The sequence below is a fragment of the Anopheles nili genome, chromosome 3 (genome assembly GCF_943737925.1).
Source record: "Anopheles nili chromosome 3, idAnoNiliSN_F5_01, whole genome shotgun sequence".
Taxonomy (NCBI): Eukaryota; Metazoa; Arthropoda; class Insecta; order Diptera; family Culicidae; genus Anopheles; species Anopheles nili.
This window is the reverse complement of record NC_071292.1, coordinates 72,725,812-72,744,317: the sequence shown is the minus strand read 5'-3', so window position 1 is coordinate 72,744,317 and position 18,506 is coordinate 72,725,812. Positions and strand designations below refer to the sequence as shown.

At 50.3% G+C, this 18,506-nt stretch overlaps 2 protein-coding genes across 3 annotated transcripts; one reads left to right on the top strand and one right to left on the bottom strand.

The window, feature by feature from the left end:
* The first annotated feature begins 517 nt into the window (after positions 1 to 517).
* On the top strand, positions 518 to 3,605 carry LOC128723163 (glucose-6-phosphate exchanger SLC37A2). Of its 2 annotated transcripts, none has more exons than XM_053816878.1 (6): positions 518 to 559; positions 1,139 to 2,136; positions 2,338 to 2,379; positions 2,575 to 2,758; positions 2,833 to 2,981; positions 3,063 to 3,605. In XM_053816878.1, the coding sequence occupies exons 2-6, from the start codon at positions 1,207 to 1,209 to the stop codon at positions 3,429 to 3,431; spliced, it is 1,674 nt and encodes a 557-aa protein (XP_053672853.1). In that variant the 5' UTR covers positions 518 to 559; positions 1,139 to 1,206; the 3' UTR covers positions 3,432 to 3,605. The 2 variants fall into 2 exon arrangements, with proteins under 2 accessions (XP_053672853.1, XP_053672851.1); XM_053816876.1 differs by lacking the exon at positions 518 to 559 and adding an exon at positions 886 to 974.
* Positions 3,606 to 6,911: 3,306 nt separating this feature from the next.
* On the bottom strand, positions 6,912 to 16,806 carry LOC128723521 (uncharacterized). The gene is made up of 6 exons (XM_053817274.1): positions 16,612 to 16,806; positions 12,140 to 13,649; positions 11,737 to 12,046; positions 10,656 to 10,855; positions 9,744 to 10,076; positions 6,912 to 9,208 (listed from the first exon to the last, which is right to left on the bottom strand). The coding sequence occupies exons 1-6, from the start codon at positions 16,804 to 16,806 to the stop codon at positions 6,912 to 6,914; spliced, it is 4,845 nt and encodes a 1,614-aa protein (XP_053673249.1).
* Between the last annotated feature and the right edge of the window lie 1,700 nt (positions 16,807 to 18,506).

The window sequence follows — 18,506 nt, the reverse complement described above, 5'->3', positions numbered from 1 at the left end:
ATCAAAAAATAGGTGGCAGTCTATATAATGCTATATGAGACGATGGTCTATTTCTTTCAAATAAGGTAGCGGTCTATATAATGTAAAACGAACAGTGGTTTATTTTTTACAAATAAGGTGGCTGTCAAGCATTTTGCAACGTCATCTATAAGTGAGTTATAAAAGCGCTTGTTTATTCAAACTTGCGCCATCTGTTGTTGAGATTTGAAAACTTAAATGACTAAGCGTTTGTTGAGAATGAAACGTTCACATTTACAATGATTTATTGCCTCCCAAATGATATGCTCTCCTGTTACTTTTGCGTAAAATTTGTTCTGGTTTGCCCAAAATTTATCTAATATCTAAGAAATCATTGAATGAAGGAAATTTGTGCATAAACATGGCTTAACGAACCGGATGCCTTAGCACGGCTTACAGCAAATGAACTGCATGGTATAAACACGATCGATGTTCTACGGGGTGAACGTCATATGAAGTATCAAAACAAAATTGAACCTGTTTACTAAATATTCAACTGTTTTTAGTTAAATTAACTATGTTAAACAATAACCCGCTTTAGGTGAGAAACATTATTAATCATCAATGAAGCAACTACTCCTATAGAGCTCCTTATTTGAGGAGTAGGCAGGGAGACTCCCGTGAAACTGACTCCTTCACCAGACAGAAGTTGGAACAGTTTTTTTTTTCTAGAACTAAAAAAGAAGTAAAAGATCAGACTTCGAGCGCTACGTTGGCTGCGGAGCAAACAATAGATTCATTTATCAACCAGCATAAAGTTCTTCTACGCCAGAATCCGGTGCAATAAGTGCGTATGGCTTGCAATAGCCAGGCCCGCAGTAGGTGTAAATGCTTAGTTTGCGCTAGAAATTAAATATTCTGGAGCTAGCAACAATGTAGTAATCGATCGGATGCGGAAAATAGTGAAAACACAACAACACATGTGTACACATTCTTCGTGGCAAGTGTTCAAAAAGGTATCTTCCTCCCCCTTAGGCCCGGTTCCTCTGAGTCATCGTGTAGAATCGACCCTAACGAAGCCGTCCTGCGAAATAATTCGCTTATCAGCCCATTAACAATCTCGCTGTGTCTTATTACGCGATTGCAATTGAATGTTTTCTTCCACATCTGCTACTTTCAGGTATTTAATCAACGAAAAGGCACATTGGCACAAACCTCAATCGCCGCTGGTAAATTGAACGACTTCACATGCCGTCCAGTGGACGACAGCAGAGAATGAGCTCGACTTATCCAAATGCGCCACTTGGCGTACGAGTTATAAGCTACCTAGCGCCGAAGCTATGTCCCCGGTTCCAGCTCAACCGCGTGCTGTGGTTCAAATGTTCCGTCTTTGGGTTGACCTACCTTGCCTACACGTGCTACCACATGACACGGAAGCCAATCTCCGTCGTGAAATCCGTACTACACCGGAACTGCTCGATGGTAACGCTTCCACCGGAGTTCGTAACGCCCGCTGGTGGAGCTGATCCGACAGCAACTTCACCCTTGCCAACGGACGGCACGTGGTGTGATTATCCGCCCTTTGACCAGCCTGACTTTAACTCACTGCTTGGTGCGCTTGATTCTGCGTTCCTGTTCAGCTACGCCATTGCGATGTTCTTCGCCGGATTCATCGCAGAGCGCGTGTCACTGCGATACTTCCTTGCTCTCGGAATGGCGTTTTCGGGCGTGTTTTGCTACATGTTCGGTATGGCCAAAGTGTACGACATTCACACGATCTGGTACTTTATTGCCGTGCAGGCACTAGCGGGCATGTTCCAGACCACCGGCTGGCCCGGTGTTGTCACCGTCTTGGGCCGCTGGTTCGGCAAATCGAAACGAGGGCTCATCTTTGGCATCTGGAACAGCCACACCTCGATCGGGAATGTTCTGGGGACTGTGATCGCGGCACACTACGTTGAGCGGGACTGGTCAATGTCGTTTGTCGTGCCGGGATTTCTGATGGGCCTGTGTGGTTTTGTAATGTTTCTGTTTCTGGTCGAACGGCCCGAGATTGTCGATTGTCAGGAGAAGGTAGGCGATCACGGGCAACAGCACCGGGCGTCGTCCTCCGGAAGTCACCGCCGAATGGACGAATCGGTGAGCGACGTCGAGGAGTACGGAGCCAACGTGGAAGAGGTACAACGAAGAGGCTTTCCACAGCCCGTAGCCGTTAGATTTTCCCCGGTCGTATACTAACCGATCGCTTCCCCCTTTAGAGAGCGTTGTTAACTAATCCATTCGTTTCCGTTTTGTTTTTTTTATTCCCTTTGCTTTGCCCCATGGCATGTTGTTTTATGCGTATGATTTTGCGTGTCCTTCGTCGCTTCGTCGCCACAGGATAATGCCTCGACGCGAAGCTTACGTGGCAGTTATTATTCAGTAAGTGCATGCATTTTACTATGGGCGCTGGTACTCAACCCCACAACCGAGCTTTTTCTACAGCACGTTTCTAACCGTTTTAAATGCATGCAGCATGAACTAACAACCCTTCGCTGGTGATGGATTATAGGTTTGCAGCGTTTTGCAGACGTTTTCTAAACGTGCTTCTTTTTCCGGGGGTTTTTCTTTCTATAGCAGGAACCAAACGAACACACTCCTATCATCGGCAGCATTAATCGCGCACCCCGAGAAGACGCCATCGGATTTTTCGGCGCACTTCGCATCCCGGGCGTGATCGAATTTTCCCTCAGTCTGTTCTTCTCCAAGCTCGTCAGCTACACATTCCTGTTTTGGCTACCATTTTACATTCAACATTCGAGTGAGTTGAGTCACGCGTTCGAAATGCGTAAGCGAGCGATATATTAACTGCCTTTTTCTCGTCCCATTCTGCAGCTTCGATGGGCGCTAAGCTATCCGCGGACGTATCGACGGTGTTCGATATTGGAGGCATCGTTGGTGCCATCGCAGCTGGAATGTTGTCCGATGCGAGCAGTATGCCGGCAACGACATGCACCGGAATGCTGGCAATGGCCGCTCCATTGGTATTTGCGAGCATTTTCTTTCGCTCTTCTAACCCATCACATCAGTTAGGCTTACGACATCCTTTGCGTTCTCTTCCGTAGCTTCTAATCTACCGACACTGGGGTAGTGTTTCCCTTTCGCTCAACATCATGCTGCTGTTCATCGTCGGAATCACAGTGAATGGGCCATACGCGCTTATCACGACGTCGGTCAGTGCCGAGCTTGGACAGCACAGCTCCTTAAACGGGAACTCGAAGGCTCTAGCCACGGTTACTGCAATTATAGACGGTACTGGTTCGATTGGGGCAGCCTTGGGTCCGCTGCTGGCCGGCATGTTTTCCGGCTGGAGTAACGTCTTCTACATGCTGGTGGTGTCGGACGTGATGGCATTGTTGCTGCTAATGCGCATCACCAGCAAGGAGTGCTCGCGGCGCAGCATCTCGCGAAGATATAACGTGCGCGTTGAGTAACACGTGGCGCTTAACCAAATCATTTAAGGTGAAACAATGCTACGCTACATCTCGATATGGGTAGCGATAGTACCGGAAGGGGATCGTGATAGTACATAGTCTCTTTTATCAATTGCCTTTAGTTGTAAGCTCCAAGAAAAATTATCTTAAAATATAACCTTATTTTCCGGATGTCTCAGCTTAAACCGATTTTCCACGACCGTTCTTTTGTCGATGCTGAAAGAAACTATCTCTTTTTTTACACTAGTTCTTTCGAAGTCAGATGTGTCCTTCTTCCTACTTTTCTATATCATTTATTTATTATTACGTTAAAATCACAGCAGTCTTTTAATGATAAACTTGTTCAACTGTTTTCTGGTTTGATTTGTAGTGTTGTGTATCGTTTTTAGGGTAGTACTCTTCTCTACTAGCTTGCTTTATTCCGTGCATCCTCAGTGACACGAGCGATCCTATGTATGTTTGTGTGTAGGGGGTTAAGTTTCTGGTTTGCCAGTTTGAATTAGGTAGTCGGGCTTGTTATTACGCTATCACTATCAGTTAAGTTGTCCAGCACTCTAGGCTTTGCGTTATCTGTTCCCATTATTTGTATGTTTGCTGTCTGTTCTGCATACCAAAAGCTTTCATTAGGCATTCTGAAATGTCCTGTAACTTCTACTTTTAATGCTGAATGGCAAGAATCTGACTCTGCAGTAGTGTTAGCTCGTATATGAAAACTAACCCACGTGTAATGAGTTTCAACAAATATATCCACGCTTTAAAGATGTGTCTTCAAGGAGGATGTTCCCCCAGAAAGCATTGCATAGCGTTTGTACAAGACATTCGCTGCGACCAGTTTTCAAACTTTTTTACTGCCTTGTTGAAAGTCTCAACGCAAAGTGAAAATTACCAGAAAACGAACGAGTTTCTGACCCACAAAGAATGTATCTTGCTCTGTGGCAAAGAAGAAGTTACTAGAACTAGCTTTACCCTGTACGTACGTCTCTATAGACAATATAGCTGTCGAAGTTATCAATTTTCATCCATTAACTTTTTTTTAAAGGCCGACACCCGCCAGGTTAGACGAAACTATGTCAGACTTTTCCGCAGAAATCGTCAATTGGCAAAAACAAAAAACACGGCGGGAGGAAATATGCACGAGCCTAATAATTTAATTCCAATTATCCTTCAATTAACCGTTCAGTGTCTTTCTTTTTGCTTCTTCCTCGTGTTTTAGTGTAGTCAGTAGTAAACGCAATAGAGTTCAATATGGAAATACTACCCGCTATTGAGCTACGCAGTATTTATATATAATAATAAGTGTTAAACCTAATCACTTACATTCGAATGTTTGACGCCTGCGCATGTGCCAGCCAATTGTTATCTGTTTTTATCCATGCTCCGGGTTACCCGATCAGTTCCGGGCTCGTTTGTTGTTCGTCACGAAACATGTCACCTTTATGGGGTGAAGACGTCAGGAATCTGCTTCAAATAATAGCATTAGGCAATACAATGCCGCTTACCACAGTCACAGTGTTTGCTTCCGCCAGCACTAAGCGAATTGGCGTTGTCCTTTGTACCCGAGTTGTTCTCTGCTGTTCAAGTCTGCTTCTTTATGCTCTAGGATGTACGTCGTTCGCTATTTCTACACTGCCCAACAGAGTCTATCAGTAGAGACGGTTTGCTTACGATTATTGGTTCATTAATTACTATTTTTTAGTTGTTCTTTTTCTTCTCCCTTCCGCTTTGTGCTGATACGTTTTTTCTTCTTCATAACAGCTAGTATTAATCCTCCTTCGGCGACAAAACATTATTCGATTCACTACGTCTAGTCTTGCACAATCATCAATAAATATAGACTTCTCAAACACCATTGAATCAACTATTTCTCCTTCGCCCAAGCAGGTGTTGCTCTTTGCTTTTTATACATCAGGAATGTCTGGTATCAATTTTGTCGACATATCCACATCGCGCCGCAGCGCTTTTCATTTGTTCGTTATCCTTCGTAGCTCGAGCAGCTGGACCACGGGCCAACATTCTATGTGTTGGCCAACCGCCCCGTAGCTACCACCGTTTGGAATGTATTCGCTAAGAAATTGCACATATTGGTTCATTTGTCAAATTATAGGGCATCACGCGCATTCAGAATGGATTCGTTTCTCCTCGATTTTACACTTTTTTAATCAAATTCACGGCAGCTTTTTCCAAATGATCAACTGCAAGCTTTTCGCATCCGGAAGCCACATGCTCATTCTCACGCTCTAATAGTCTTTTAACTTTTCATACGGAGACTAAAGCGAAACTTTTGTAACATTAACGAAACTAGTAAATTGGAACGTGCTACAAACGCAGCTTGAAACGTACAGCCGAATGAGACAAAATTTACTCTGGGCTCTCTCTGTGCGGAAATCGTCTAGGGCAGCGTAGAGAAGAATACATAGAACTATACAATAGTAGGATACTCGCACCTTTTGGAACGTTTCTGTTTGCTGTAATTGTAGCGCTCCGATCGCCAAAATTGAACACAACATATTATCTTCTGAGCATGTGAATCGATTCGTGTTGGCATTATTACTTGAGCCAACTGCTAGCGGTCGCTTTGCGGCCTTCGACTGTGCGCGCCGGATTATCTAAAACAAAAATTACTAACTAAGCTAAAGACACACGTTCCCTCGCTTCTTGTCTAGCCATCCTGCACCTTCGGTGCTACCTTTAACTTGGCTCGGCATTCGTCTGCTTGGAATCGAATTAATAGCATGTGGTAGCAAGTGAAATGTTTACTATCAATATTAGTTAGGTTAGCCGAATGAAACATACCTAGCTCACCAAGATGGCTTTGCCGGGAGTGTGAAAAACTCTAGTTTATATTGCTGGCGAGACTGAGAATCTACGCCATCGCGCGTTTCCTAGCATACAGAAGTAACAGGAAAAGAAAACTCAACATTCTCTGCCATCCGCAACTATCTCCTTCCGTAATGCAACGACTATGGATGTACTTAGGCGTTAACAATACTATTCACGTACGAATGGGGATAATAACTACCTACTTGGCTATTGCAGGGAACGCCAGCGCGTTCCGTTTCGCTTCCTTTGGCGAAATCAAGGCGCGACAGTCACCTTTTGGGGACTTGTCAGTCAGTACTACGATACAATAAAAAGAAACGTATGAAAATGAATACTAATTTTTCGTTAAAAACAAAACAAAATAGATAACCTATTCCGCCTTTCTCCTTTATGCCTGACTGCCGCGAAGGGCAAACGTATGGCCAAACAGTCAGTAAACCAACGGTGGTTCAATTGAACTAACGATTAAAAATTGAACGTGAGATTAAAAATTTGCGATAAAACCGTGCGTAAGGCAAACAAGAACGCAAGACTGGCCTCAGTGTGTGCATTCGTTCGATGGTCGATCCTTTCGTTACTCTACCTTGGCTAAACTCTACTTTTGCTACACTGCATTCGTTAAAGAAACGTAACCCTACCGATGCCGCGATGCTGGAACCCTTACACCGTTAGCGACGTGATAAGCTGTTGGCACAGCTTCCCGTATTCGTACTGGTCGCCGGAGATCCGTCGCATCTTAATGCCCTTGCTCGTATTGCTATCCTTGCTGTTGCGTCCTTCGTACACCTGCAGCTCGATCTGCAATCCGCCCGAGAACTCCAGGCTCAGGTTGGATCCCGCATCTGGCACAGAATTGGAGCGACTCGTGCCACTAGCATCCGTGGACGTCGAAGGATCGACCCCACTTAATCCGCCGGCGGTCGAACGCCTTCCATCGGAGTGAGAATGCGCTCCGTCCGAGGATCTGCTCCCGTGGCCTCCGGCAATACCGTAAACACAGCCTTTCGGCGGCATCGTTGAATCAAGTGTTCGCTTCACCATCTCCAGGATGCGGACCGAGTCAAGCGATGAGCATTCCTGTGGCAACGGCAGATCGTAGCATTCGTCTGCGCTCTTCGTGCCATCGCCCAGCGAGTCCGGGCTCAACCTCGCACCGTCCTGTTCAGAGTTGGAGTCAGCACTCTTGAAGCCGGAACTCGACGCTGACGGCTCCTGGCAAGGCGACAAGTTCGAGTGGTTCGAGTCGTTGCTGAGGCTGTCGTCGCTGAAACCCAACGACTTGTCGCTGCCCCGGCGCACATACGACTCACTCATGTCCGACGTGTCCAGCTTGGCCGATGTCGTCGTCGTCGTTGTCGTCGCAGTCGAGCAGTTTTCCGTGTCGAGGCTCGCCTTCCGACCAACACCACGTGTTATCGACGGCATGTCGCTCGTTGGTTCCGTGATAAGCAACCCTGAAAATCCGAGCCCGCTCGTCGTTGCGCTACTGCCCGTGGGACAGTTCAACGAATCGTCGCTGTCGCCGTGACTTGAATCGGACAAGGCAACGAGCGTGATCTCGCTTCCCTGTACGTCCGTCAGGCAAATCTGCGGGTGCGTGTGCTGAAAACTAAGATCCTCCGGAGAGGCGTTGGCCGAGTGGCATTTGAACGGGGCTCCAGTTCCTCCTCCTATCGACAGACCACCACTGGGCAGGCCCACCGTGGAGTGCTCCTCTTGGATGATGCACAGATTGTTGGGTGACGTAGGTGGAGTAGCGGCGATCCGCATCGCTTGCGACGGAACTGGTGGCAGCAGCACGAAGTTCTTCGGATCGAAGTAGTTGACCGGGGTGGTCGCTCCGGAGTAGCATCCGCCGGCGATTCGACCGGAAAAATCCAACTCGACGCTGTTCACGATGTCCATGCTGAGGTCGAGCGGTTCGTTGCAGGCGACAGAAGGAAAGGATACTGCGGCCGCGGCCGCCGAAGACGTACCACGTGTGATCGACCCTCCCGCCATCGAGGCACTTCCTCCTCCACCACCACCCGTGTTCAGCGTGCTGATGCCACGTGTAATCTGGTGCATCGGCGATGCCGCTCCGCTGGATGTTCCGGCAGTACTCGAACCGCCTAAATTCCCACTGCATCCGCTAACGATGGAAGCCGGTGGTCCAGGCAGAATCGGCGAGGAACAGCCACTGGCGTAGTACACCGGCGATGGACACCCGCTGTTGCTATTGCTTCCCGGGTATTCCAAACCCGACAGATGGCACATTCCTGTACTCGACGCCGCAGCCGCTACAGCCACAGACGTTCCTACCGCAGCCACAGGTGCCATTAGGTTCGTGTACCCGCCGTACGGGTTACCGAATGTTCCGACGCCACCTCCACCAGCGGTAATGTAGCTCGGATGCATCCCTCCCATGGTCAGGCCCGTTGGACGTCCCGCAACCGGATAACCCGCGTTCGCCCCAGTACTCTGCCGCAGCACCGTGTTCAGTGGGGACACACTCTGACTGTGCTGCAGCTGCAGCAGATTCATTCCAACATCAAGCGTACAACCGACGGGTCCACCGACACCAGCACCACGCACTAACCCTAACTGCTGCCCGATCTCGTAGGGCATCGTACGCGTGTTCAGGATACTGTTGGCCACCTCGATCTGTAGGCGGCTCTCTTGCACCAACCGTTCCAGACCCGGTACGAGCGAAAGTAGCACGTCATGCGGCACGGTTATATCCGGGTAGGTTCGATCGTCCACAAACGCCTTGCAGTGCATCGGAGACCCGGGCAGGCTGACGGAGTTATCCGCCAGTGGTGGGCTGGGTGTGATCAGCAGATTATTGCGCTGTTGTGACGAAGCTACCGCCGCGGCATGTAGACCCTTCTGCAACTGTTGACACTCCTGGAATGGACCCTGGAATTGGGACGTTAAACGTGAACCCTCGGATGCGCGCCGTACTGGACTGTAGCGGCCTGTAGGGAACAGAAAGATACACCATTAGTTATGGTCTCGAAGGAAAAGTCACCATGTGATGAACGAAAAATGAGTAGAAATGTGTATATGCATGAATCAATCACCATGCGGTGTATTGGCAACACGCGGAAAAGCGTATAAGGCACACTAAGCAACCAAGCAAACCGAACATTATACGCCTGCAGGAAAATCAACACGACACAACAACAAGGAGTGCAAGGTCTACGAGAGTTCTACGATCAAATCCAGCTACATGACAACAGTGAACTAGGGTGACGAATGTGACGTGAAGCGAACGGATTAGTTGGTTGTTAATGGAGCTGTGGAACCGTGAAGCAATGTTTGTTTGTGTATGTGCGTGTGTGTGACGTTGGTCCCTTTCCCAACCCCACCCGTAAGCCCCCATTCCTCTCGATGATCCGTTGGTAGTCGAATGGTCGGGTTAATCGGCGAGATCAAGATGCATCCTCGTGACTTAGGAGACGCAGCACAAGGATGTGCTGCTCCCGGTTCCGAGATGGGGCTCTTACTTACCGATTTCCTGCACCGTCGGGAGCTTACAGGTTCTGGCGGCATACCGGCGGTTGCAAAGCTGCGATTGGACCGGTGGAGGCTGGGATAAGTGGGCCGGCGGTGGCGCCGATACCGGGCCTCCTGTAACCAGTGACGATTGTACCCCAGCTAGCATTCCCGCTACTAGGCCCACATGCGGGTGCATCGGTGGTGACATTATTGGTAGTAACCCAGCTGGCCCAGGTTCGATCGGCCCGGTAGAGGCCACTCCAACACCCGAGGACAGCAGCGATGGTGGCAGATAGTCGCGATTCATGCGGGCTTCAACCTCGCGTATGAGATCCGGGCTAATCACTGTGGGCCGCGGCGTTTGCGAATCGTACCCAATTTGTGCGAGGTTAAGTGTGGAGGAATGCGTGCGTGTTTTTTACGTGTACATTGTTTCACAACAACGAAAATATTGTAGCACAATTTAACGTATTCAAAGATACACATATGTACAAATAAAACAGCAAAAAGAATGAAAAAGAGATACGAAAAAGAAGGCAAGGAAACGAAAAATTGTATAAACGTAAAAGAAAATAAAACGGGGACGAGATAATAAGTACGTAAAAATATTTCTAACAAATCATATAATGGGGCAACAAATCTAAGTACAACCGTTCGATCCTAACATCGAATCGTACGAGCAGGAAGAAAACCGGTTCGGAACCGAAACGCAAAGCAGATTGCTTGCGCTAGCGGTACGGGACATTATCGGAGAGCCGTAGAAGGTATTAAGAAAGGGTCGAGTATATTTTAGCGACATGCAAGGGAAAGCCAAAACGAAAGTAACTCGAAAGAATCCACGAGCATTCGCCAAACTGTCTAACATCGATCATACGTGTGCGCGTTCTGTTCGTCTGCTTCTGGGACGCTTCCGGAATCACTTACCGGGCGGTCGTTCCATCACGGTCAGCAAACCGGTACGGCGCGTCCTTCCTCCTCCACCACCACCCGTTCCACTACCGCTACCCACGGACGGGGCCGGCGAGTGGGCCTGCGGCGGTTCCATCGGTGACGCATTCCCCGTCGATAGATCGTCCGTACATCCTACGGTGTGCCGTTTGGTGCAACCTCGGCCATGCATATATCTACAAGAAAAAGTAAACGATATGAGATCGGTTTCGGTCAGTCACAGGTCAGGGTGACGATCGTTTCAATGGGTGGAACCGTTTCCGCCCTGTTTTCAAAGGAATCCGCTTTGTAGCGTACACTATCTGTGAGGCGGAATCGTTCCATTATATAGCGACCATGGCTTCCCCGTGGTGCAGTGCATCCGGCATTTGCATCCGAAAGAGATTTAACGATTGCTTCGATTCCATTGCCGCGCATGCCGGCCACTGTGTTCCGGTGTGTGGTAATCGCGAGAGCAAAGACTGCGGCACTATTCAAAAGTTACATGTCCGTTATGTGACGTGCTCTTCACACCTGCACGGCCATGCCGTCACACTAAATCCATTTAGAGCAGGTTCTCGCGCACGGCACGAGCCATTGTAATTACATCACCCAAAACGGTGGCTTCATTCAGGGATGGTTCGGAAATTCGCCTTTTCCTTGGGGAAGATTATAATGTGTGTTTAACAAAATGCCATCGTGCTTCGTATTACCAAAGTTAGTAGCTATATGACATGCGAGAGTTACCGGACCGAGTTTCTTTTCCAAGCACAGCATCGTTCGTCCGAGGACGTATACACATTCTGACAAACGAAACAACGTGCCCTTCGACTACACACTCTGTCGTGGCCTGTTTTCTTGGGGGTTCTTTGTCCTCTTTGTAACCCATAAAATGTTCTAAAAATTAAACAACCTGCACAGTAGTCGCGTTGGTGCATAAGCTGCACCGAACAGGAGGCCGGAATGTCGGTTCGTTAACCATTTCAACGCCAAATGCACGAATTCGTACGCCCATTCGTAAACAGCTACTCTATACCGGTGGGCCGAATTCCTCGCCGATTCGCTCACCACGACGTACCTTTGAATTTCGTCGTTCGAATCATCCGTTCCTTCGCTGTTGGGCGTCTGCAGCATCACATGGTCCACGGCGAGAGCGGAATTGTTTACGCCAACACCCCCGGTACCGTTGCCTCCACCAACCCCTGCTGGTGCACCTCCACCCGATCCCAGAACCGTACCGTCTGTGGTCTGCTGTTGCTGTTGCTGCTGAGACTGTTGCTGCGGTTGCTGCTGTACGTGGTGTTGATCGTGGAAGTTGGTAGACGACGACGGATAGTAGATCTGCAGGTTAGCTCCACCATCCGATGCACGTCTCCCGAATGAGCTCGCTAAAATGGGAAAATCGAACAAGGCAAACGCATGAGTCGTGATCCGTTGAGTCACGTGAAAGTGTCAGGACAAACCAAACCCCAGACACTCACTTGCACCCATCACAGTAGGGGGTTTCAGCAGGTGTTGATCCTTGATGGTCAGATAGTGTATCGGTTGGTTCTGCAGCGATGGAATGTTGATCGGTACGTTCGGTGTCGGTGGATTGGGCGGCTCCAGCATGCCACCACCACCGATCTTGAAGCTTATCGGGACAACGTTCGGATTAACCAGGACCTGTTCGTGTGCCACATCGCCTGGTCCGACAGTGTGGCGGCGCGTGTTACCTCCACCACCGGCCGTTCCATTGGCGGTGCAGTTTGGCGGGAACAGATGATGTTCGCCGGTCGAGCTCGAAGATGACGGCTCCACCGCTTTTAGGGTAGTTCCTCCGGGCGAGGTGATTGGTGTTGTGGTTGCCGACGATGGGGCTACCACTGTCACTGCGTCTAGATCGTACTTCTCCAGCTCTTCCGGACCGACAAGCCCGCCGGATGATATGTTCAGTATGGTCGAACCGACGCTCGTCAGGGGACTCAGCCGTTCGAGCGAGTCGTTCTTGATGACCTCGGTCCGATCGACCACACCCGTCGTAATACTGGTCTTGCGCGACCGCGAGTACGCCAGACTCGCATGGTGCTGCAACCGGCCCTTCTCCTTCCGCTTCTGGCGCAGTTTGTCCACCAGCAGGTTGTAGATCGCGTAGATGTGATCGAACCGGCTCTCGTGCACTGACTGCGCGATCATATCCGCCGTCAGTCCGGGTAATTGAAGCATGTGCGTCATCACGACTGTGTCCAGGTTTTCCGGTTCCCGTTGGTGTAGGTGGTGCGGCATCACCCCACTCTCACCCGCCTCCAACATCGGTATCGAGTTGTACTGAGCCAGCCACTGATGGTGAGCGATCTGTTTCAGCGAATAGCGTCGTTCGGGTTCGACTACCAGCATGTGCCGGATCAACTGTTCGCACTCCTGTGACATAAAGAATGGGATCCGGAACTTCCCAGCCACCACCACACTTCGCAGGTCGTGTAATGTGTTCCCGTCGAATGGAAGTGCGCCACACACGAGCACGTACAACACCACACCAAGGCTCCAGATGTCGGACTTTGGTCCATCGTACTCCACGCCCTGAAACACCTCTGGGGCGGCGTATGGTGGTGAACCACACCACGTCCGCAATGGTTGACCCTCGACGAAGGTGTTGCTGAAACCAAAATCGGCCAACTTTACATTCATCTCCGTATCGAGCAGCACGTTTTCCGCTTTCAGATCCCGATGCACGATGCCCTTCCGATGACAGTAGTCGACGGCGGCCACGATCTGTGAGAAGATGCGAGCGGCTTCCTCTTCCTTCATGCGCCCGTTCGCGACCAGGTGGTCGAATATTTCGCCCTGGGCCGCGTGTTCCGTCACCAGGTAGATCTTGTTGCGTGACTCCATGACCTCGTATAAACGTGTGATGTGCGGATGATGTAACACCTTTAGTATCGATATTTCGCGGAACGTCTTCGCCAGGTTCTCCTCGTCCAGACATGTTTTATCGATTATTTTAATTGCAACCTAAACGCGAGCAGGACGAAGAGAAAGTCACAGGGTGAGCAGCAACGGACAAATGGTAGACATCAAACGAAAGGGCAAACCGTCCCCCACCGACCCACCGCTTCGCGCAAAGACGCAAATGGACACGGTTCATTTATCAGTCCCCGAAGGGCCTGGCCCTCAGCGGACTGGCTAGCTTCTTCGCTACGCGCTTCGTAAGGACATGTTTCGTGGCACTTTTTTTGTTTTGGAGTTTCGAGGTTAAGTCAATAATATGCGTTTCCGTCGGCTCAAAACTATACCGGCCCTTCGAGTGGCCCTTTCCATCGGCTCGAGACACCTAACGCTAAACGCTAGTATAAATTATTCAACCTATCTGGAAGCGAAAGCGCCATCGGAGGGTCGCGAACGTTCGGACAAAATAAATGCAAATATTTTCAATACCTCCGCACGGCTGCACTTGCCCTTTCCAGCCCTTTTGCGCCGGCAAAGAAGGCCCGCCTAAGGAAGGATTTATTTTAAACCACCCGCGGTTCACCCATGGGCATAAAATTGGAAAGGAAAAACTAAAACAAGGACCTCGTACTCGTACTCGCGCCACAATGTGTCCGTCCGGGACGAGTCCGTTTATGGGTCAGGCCACGCCGAAGGGCAGTCCGTATGTCGCCAGAGGTTACACCGTGGGGTCTTCGCCAGTTACACAATTTTTGCTCGGTTCGCGATCTCTGGCAGTCCAATCCCACCGGTATACCGATTCTAAGGGCCCATCCTAAGGGTCCCACATGCCGTACCCACTGGTGTGTATTTATAAAGCGAGCTCCGAGCGGTGGAAAATGTAAAAGGCTACTTTCAGCACCAAACCTGGAAAAAGTTGGCCCGTTTCTATGTCCTCTCTGTCTTCCCACCCATATGTGGCGCTTTTCTTTTCCGTTCTGTGCCACCGAGCCACTGAAGTGTCCTGCCCGGGTTGACCGTAATAGATGTGTTTCCTTCATTTTTAGGTCATTAAAAGTTCACCATTTCCTACCCGGGACACCTGCCCCGACCCACCCGGTGGTCCTTCCCGGGGCCAGTGTGACGTACGCGATTCGCTGTGGAGGCTCGTCCTCGTTAGGCTGGCGTTAGTGGCCTCCCCGTGTGATCGATTCGCCCTTCGGGGCCGTTTCAAATGGTGCATTATTTCGAGGCTCATATGGCACACGTTCGTCAATCCACCGGCTGGTCTCGTTGGCGATCGATGTCACCGGTCCAGGCCTGAGCAAGGTGCATTCAATACCTCACACACCTACACAATTGGAAGCAATCCAATGGTGCGGGAATGCTTGCAACAAAATCGAAGGATGACTCTTTTTTCATCCTGCAACGGCTGTGTTTTCGTCTCATCATTGGCATCGATTCACTGAACGATGTTCAATTGATCCCGGGGAGGTTTTCCACTCTTTTTTGGCTTCGATTTTCCTCCGTTGGTGGCCACCCAATCCCAGGAAGCTAGGCTGATTGATATATTTCACAATAACAAACCCTCTCTTCCCCCAACAGGCCACAAAACAAAGCCCTTGCGCCACAACGGCCAGGGTGTGGACGAGGACAACCCGAGACACGGCCCAATGCCTACTGTTTGTGGTGAAAATTAGCACGAAACAGATGCGCCCCTGGTTGCCCCGAGTTTCGTCCGCCGCACAGCCTCCTCTGTTAGCGTACACGTGATTATTGCTTCGTTACATGCACTTCCCTTTATTTTTATTTTTTTCCCAGTCTCCTTACTTTCGGTTAACTGCTTCGAGGATGGGCTACTTTGCTGGTGTTGTGGGCTGTTGCCGTTCGCGTGGTTGTAGCTAAAACGCGGTTTACCTTCTATCGAGAACGGAGGATATGAAGGCGGGTGAACTGGTTCTCGTGAGCCACACACGCACACACAACGGGTGAGAACGAGCGGGATGCAAGAAAACCTGCGACAGGCGAGTAGATAACGTTATCAAACCTTGGTAACGGCGGTAGCTCCCGGTTTGGACCGGTGAAGCAAAAAAAAAACCATGACTGTCAACACACGAGAGTTCGACAGGTAAAAAAGGGTAGTTTAAATTTTTACTTTCCGGTTGTTAACAAAACGACAAAAAGTACGTGCCAGTTTGTCTGTGCTTTGACCGATAATCGAGTGTTGCTGTGGCGTGAACGCATTAAAATAAATAATAAGATAAAACGTTCATTGCCAGGAAAAATTCCCGGTCGTTCACAGAAACAAGTCGTAATGTTATTTTCTCCTGCCTTGCATCGCTTTCCATTTGCTTGGACACGTTTATCGCAATAATCGCTCGCACGCCATAAACCGATCCGGCGTGGCCGTTTTTTCAACGTTGAATTAATTCTTTTCCCTCGCTCGGGATGGGTATCAAGGGCCCAGAACAAGCCGAACACGAGCCATTTATTATCATTTGCGACCTGATACAGCAAGATCGCTGCTGCCCTGGGCAAAAAATGATAATGACAATTTTTCCTCTCGCTAACGATCCATCTCCTCATGGCGAAAATGACCGAATTGGTGACCCCGCGAAGGTTCGCGCCTTGAGGGCCTCATGTAAACAACCCACTTCCTGTCCATTTCGGTCCGCGTCCATCCCAGTAACTAGCCGCACAGGGCATCCAAGGGAAGACGCGAAAACAATGACCGTGTCTCGTTTGAACATCGCTTTCTTGGGGCATCGGTGATTGGCCCTGATGTCTGGCGTACGCGCCCGTGGAGATCCTTCCTCCTATCGTGCTTGCAAGAATGTATTCGCCGCCGCCCCGCCATCTCCCTGACTCCCCTTTACGCATCCCCTCACGGGATGATTGATAAAATTATTCAATTTTTTCCTATGCGATAACACCAGCCTTTGCCACCGGCCAAGAGTTATCAGCCGAGGAAGACGAAAAGAGAGAAATGCGGGTAAATAAATCCCTCCCGTGGTGCCCTTTTCCCCCGGGGACAATGACGGTGCTTTACCTTCGAGTTCGTTATGACGTTCGACGCCAGTTTGACCACGGCAAAGTTGCCCTTGCCGATCGTCTTCTCCAGCTCGTAGTACCCAACACGGACCAGCTTCTCGATCGACATCGCGGACGATGTCTGCTGGAGCTGAGCCTGCTGTTTGATCGCGGCCATGCTGCCACTAACCGACGACGGGAAGGATTCGGCCATTAGCTCTATCACTCTCGTTCTCTCTCGTGCGCTCTCTCTATCTCTCTCTCTTTCGGTTGCTCTCTAGTGAACGGATTTCATTCACAGCATTCCGGGCGTACTCACGGACCGGTGTAAGGGCGTCTGGCCGGTCCTAGCAGGCGAACAGTCGGTGACACCGAACACCACCACCACACCCAGCAGCATCCGTCGTTGTTTCGGCGTGCCACAGTGCGCACATCCGATGGCGATCAGCTGTTGGGCGGTGAGCCGTGCCAGACACCATACCGTGGGCAGGACCGTGTTGCAAGGACGACGAGGACGACGTCGTCGCAGGATGTACCGATGGGACACTGCCGCCTACTCGGCTTGCTGCCGCACTTTCATTGCACACACACACCACTCGTACGGTTCACCCAAGGGCGATTGGGTTTTGCTCCCACGGGTTGCTCCGATCGCTCGCAAGGAAAAGCACTAGCCTAGCAACGCACCAGAACACGTACGGCCGCACGTCGAAGGCGATGAAAACTCGCGGAACCAACGCGCGCACCAACCAACACTGTTATCAACGGCAACGTCGTTTGCTCTAATATGCACCAACACTGTATCGAGTGTATCGTCGGCGATCTCGCGGGGTCGCGTCGTCCCGCGTGTCACAGGGCGAAGGGCTGTCGAGGTGCACCGAAGGGATGAAGGAGGAGTAAACAGAATGATAAAACAACAATTGAATCACGAGCGGTGGGTGGCGCGAGTTGGGCCACGAGAGACACTGACAGGCCGCGCGTACGCAACGACAGCCGCGTTCCCGTGTCACTGACAGCGCCACTTATCTGTGTGTATTAAACGCGGGAGACGGCAAGTGGCGACGACGACAACGACGACAACACAACAACGACGATGACGACGACGTCGATCCGATCGATCGCGGGTTTCGCCAAAGTGCGGCCACAGATGACAACTACACACGCACAAACGGGATGGAACTGGTTCTGCGGTTCCCACTGTCGTTGGGTTGCGCACCACCACAAGAGGCCGCGCCGTTACGCGATTGCGGAAAAGTCGCCGAAATTTGTCGCCTGATTGGTCGCGGGTTCGACCGCAAGGGGCACCAGCCGGGGGCGATGGCTCGGATGAGTTCGCATTTTAATCAGACAACCACCGCCAATCGATGCAGCCTTGAAGAAGCATCGAGAACGGAAGGCGACGGATGTGGGACGAAACGCGCACGGGACTGTTTCCTGTCCGAAGACGGACGGGGGCCCGGAGAATTGGCCACCTCCGGGTACTTCTCAACAACAACACACTTTCCCCGTGCGTAGGAGCCGCGAGGGCAGCATCTTGGGCGAAGTTAGTGGGGGGCTTTCGTACGCAGCAATCGATGCGTCGTCGTCGACGTCGTCGTGCGTTGCTGCTGCTGTCAAACCATTCATTACCACCGCGACAAACAGGACTAAAACGATGGCCGCGGGACGGTCGGAAAGGGAAAGCAAAGAGTGAACCAATCTGAATGATGTGGAGAGGGTGGAGGTTAAGAGGAAAATGAAGCGAAAAAAAAACACGTTCGGCACACACACTCTGGGTCCACACACAACGGAACATGCACATTCGCGCGTACACACATACGCGCCGCTGCTGGGATTCTTTTTGCTTTTTGTTCCCTTCACGAAGGAAGTGCTAGTCCGGTGGTGTCCGAGAAGCCCTTATCGTAAAATTCCTTATCC

What these genes read in the sequence shown, in the direction of transcription:
- LOC128723163 (XM_053816878.1), top strand. Translation starts at nt 1,207, where the DNA reads ATGCCGTCCAGTGGACGACAGCAGAGAATGAGCTCGACTTATCCAAAT. An exon ending in ACGGAGCCAACGTGGAAGAG is followed by an intron (nt 2,137 to 2,337) that starts GTACAACGAAGA and finishes TCGTCGCCACAG; the next exon opens with GATAATGCCTCGACGCGAAG. An exon ending in TACGTGGCAGTTATTATTCA is followed by an intron (nt 2,380 to 2,574) that starts GTAAGTGCATGC and finishes TTCTTTCTATAG; the next exon opens with CAGGAACCAAACGAACACAC.
- LOC128723521 (XM_053817274.1), bottom strand. Translation starts at nt 16,806, where the DNA reads ATGGCCGAATCCTTCCCGTCGTCGGTTAGTGGCAGCATGGCCGCGATC. An exon ending in ACGTCATAACGAACTCGAAG is followed by an intron (nt 13,650 to 16,611) that starts GTAAAGCACCGT and finishes GCTCGCGTTTAG; the next exon opens with GTTGCAATTAAAATAATCGA. An exon ending in CCCGACGGTGCAGGAAATCG is followed by an intron (nt 9,209 to 9,743) that starts GTAAGTAAGAGC and finishes TGTTCCCTACAG; the next exon opens with GCCGCTACAGTCCAGTACGG.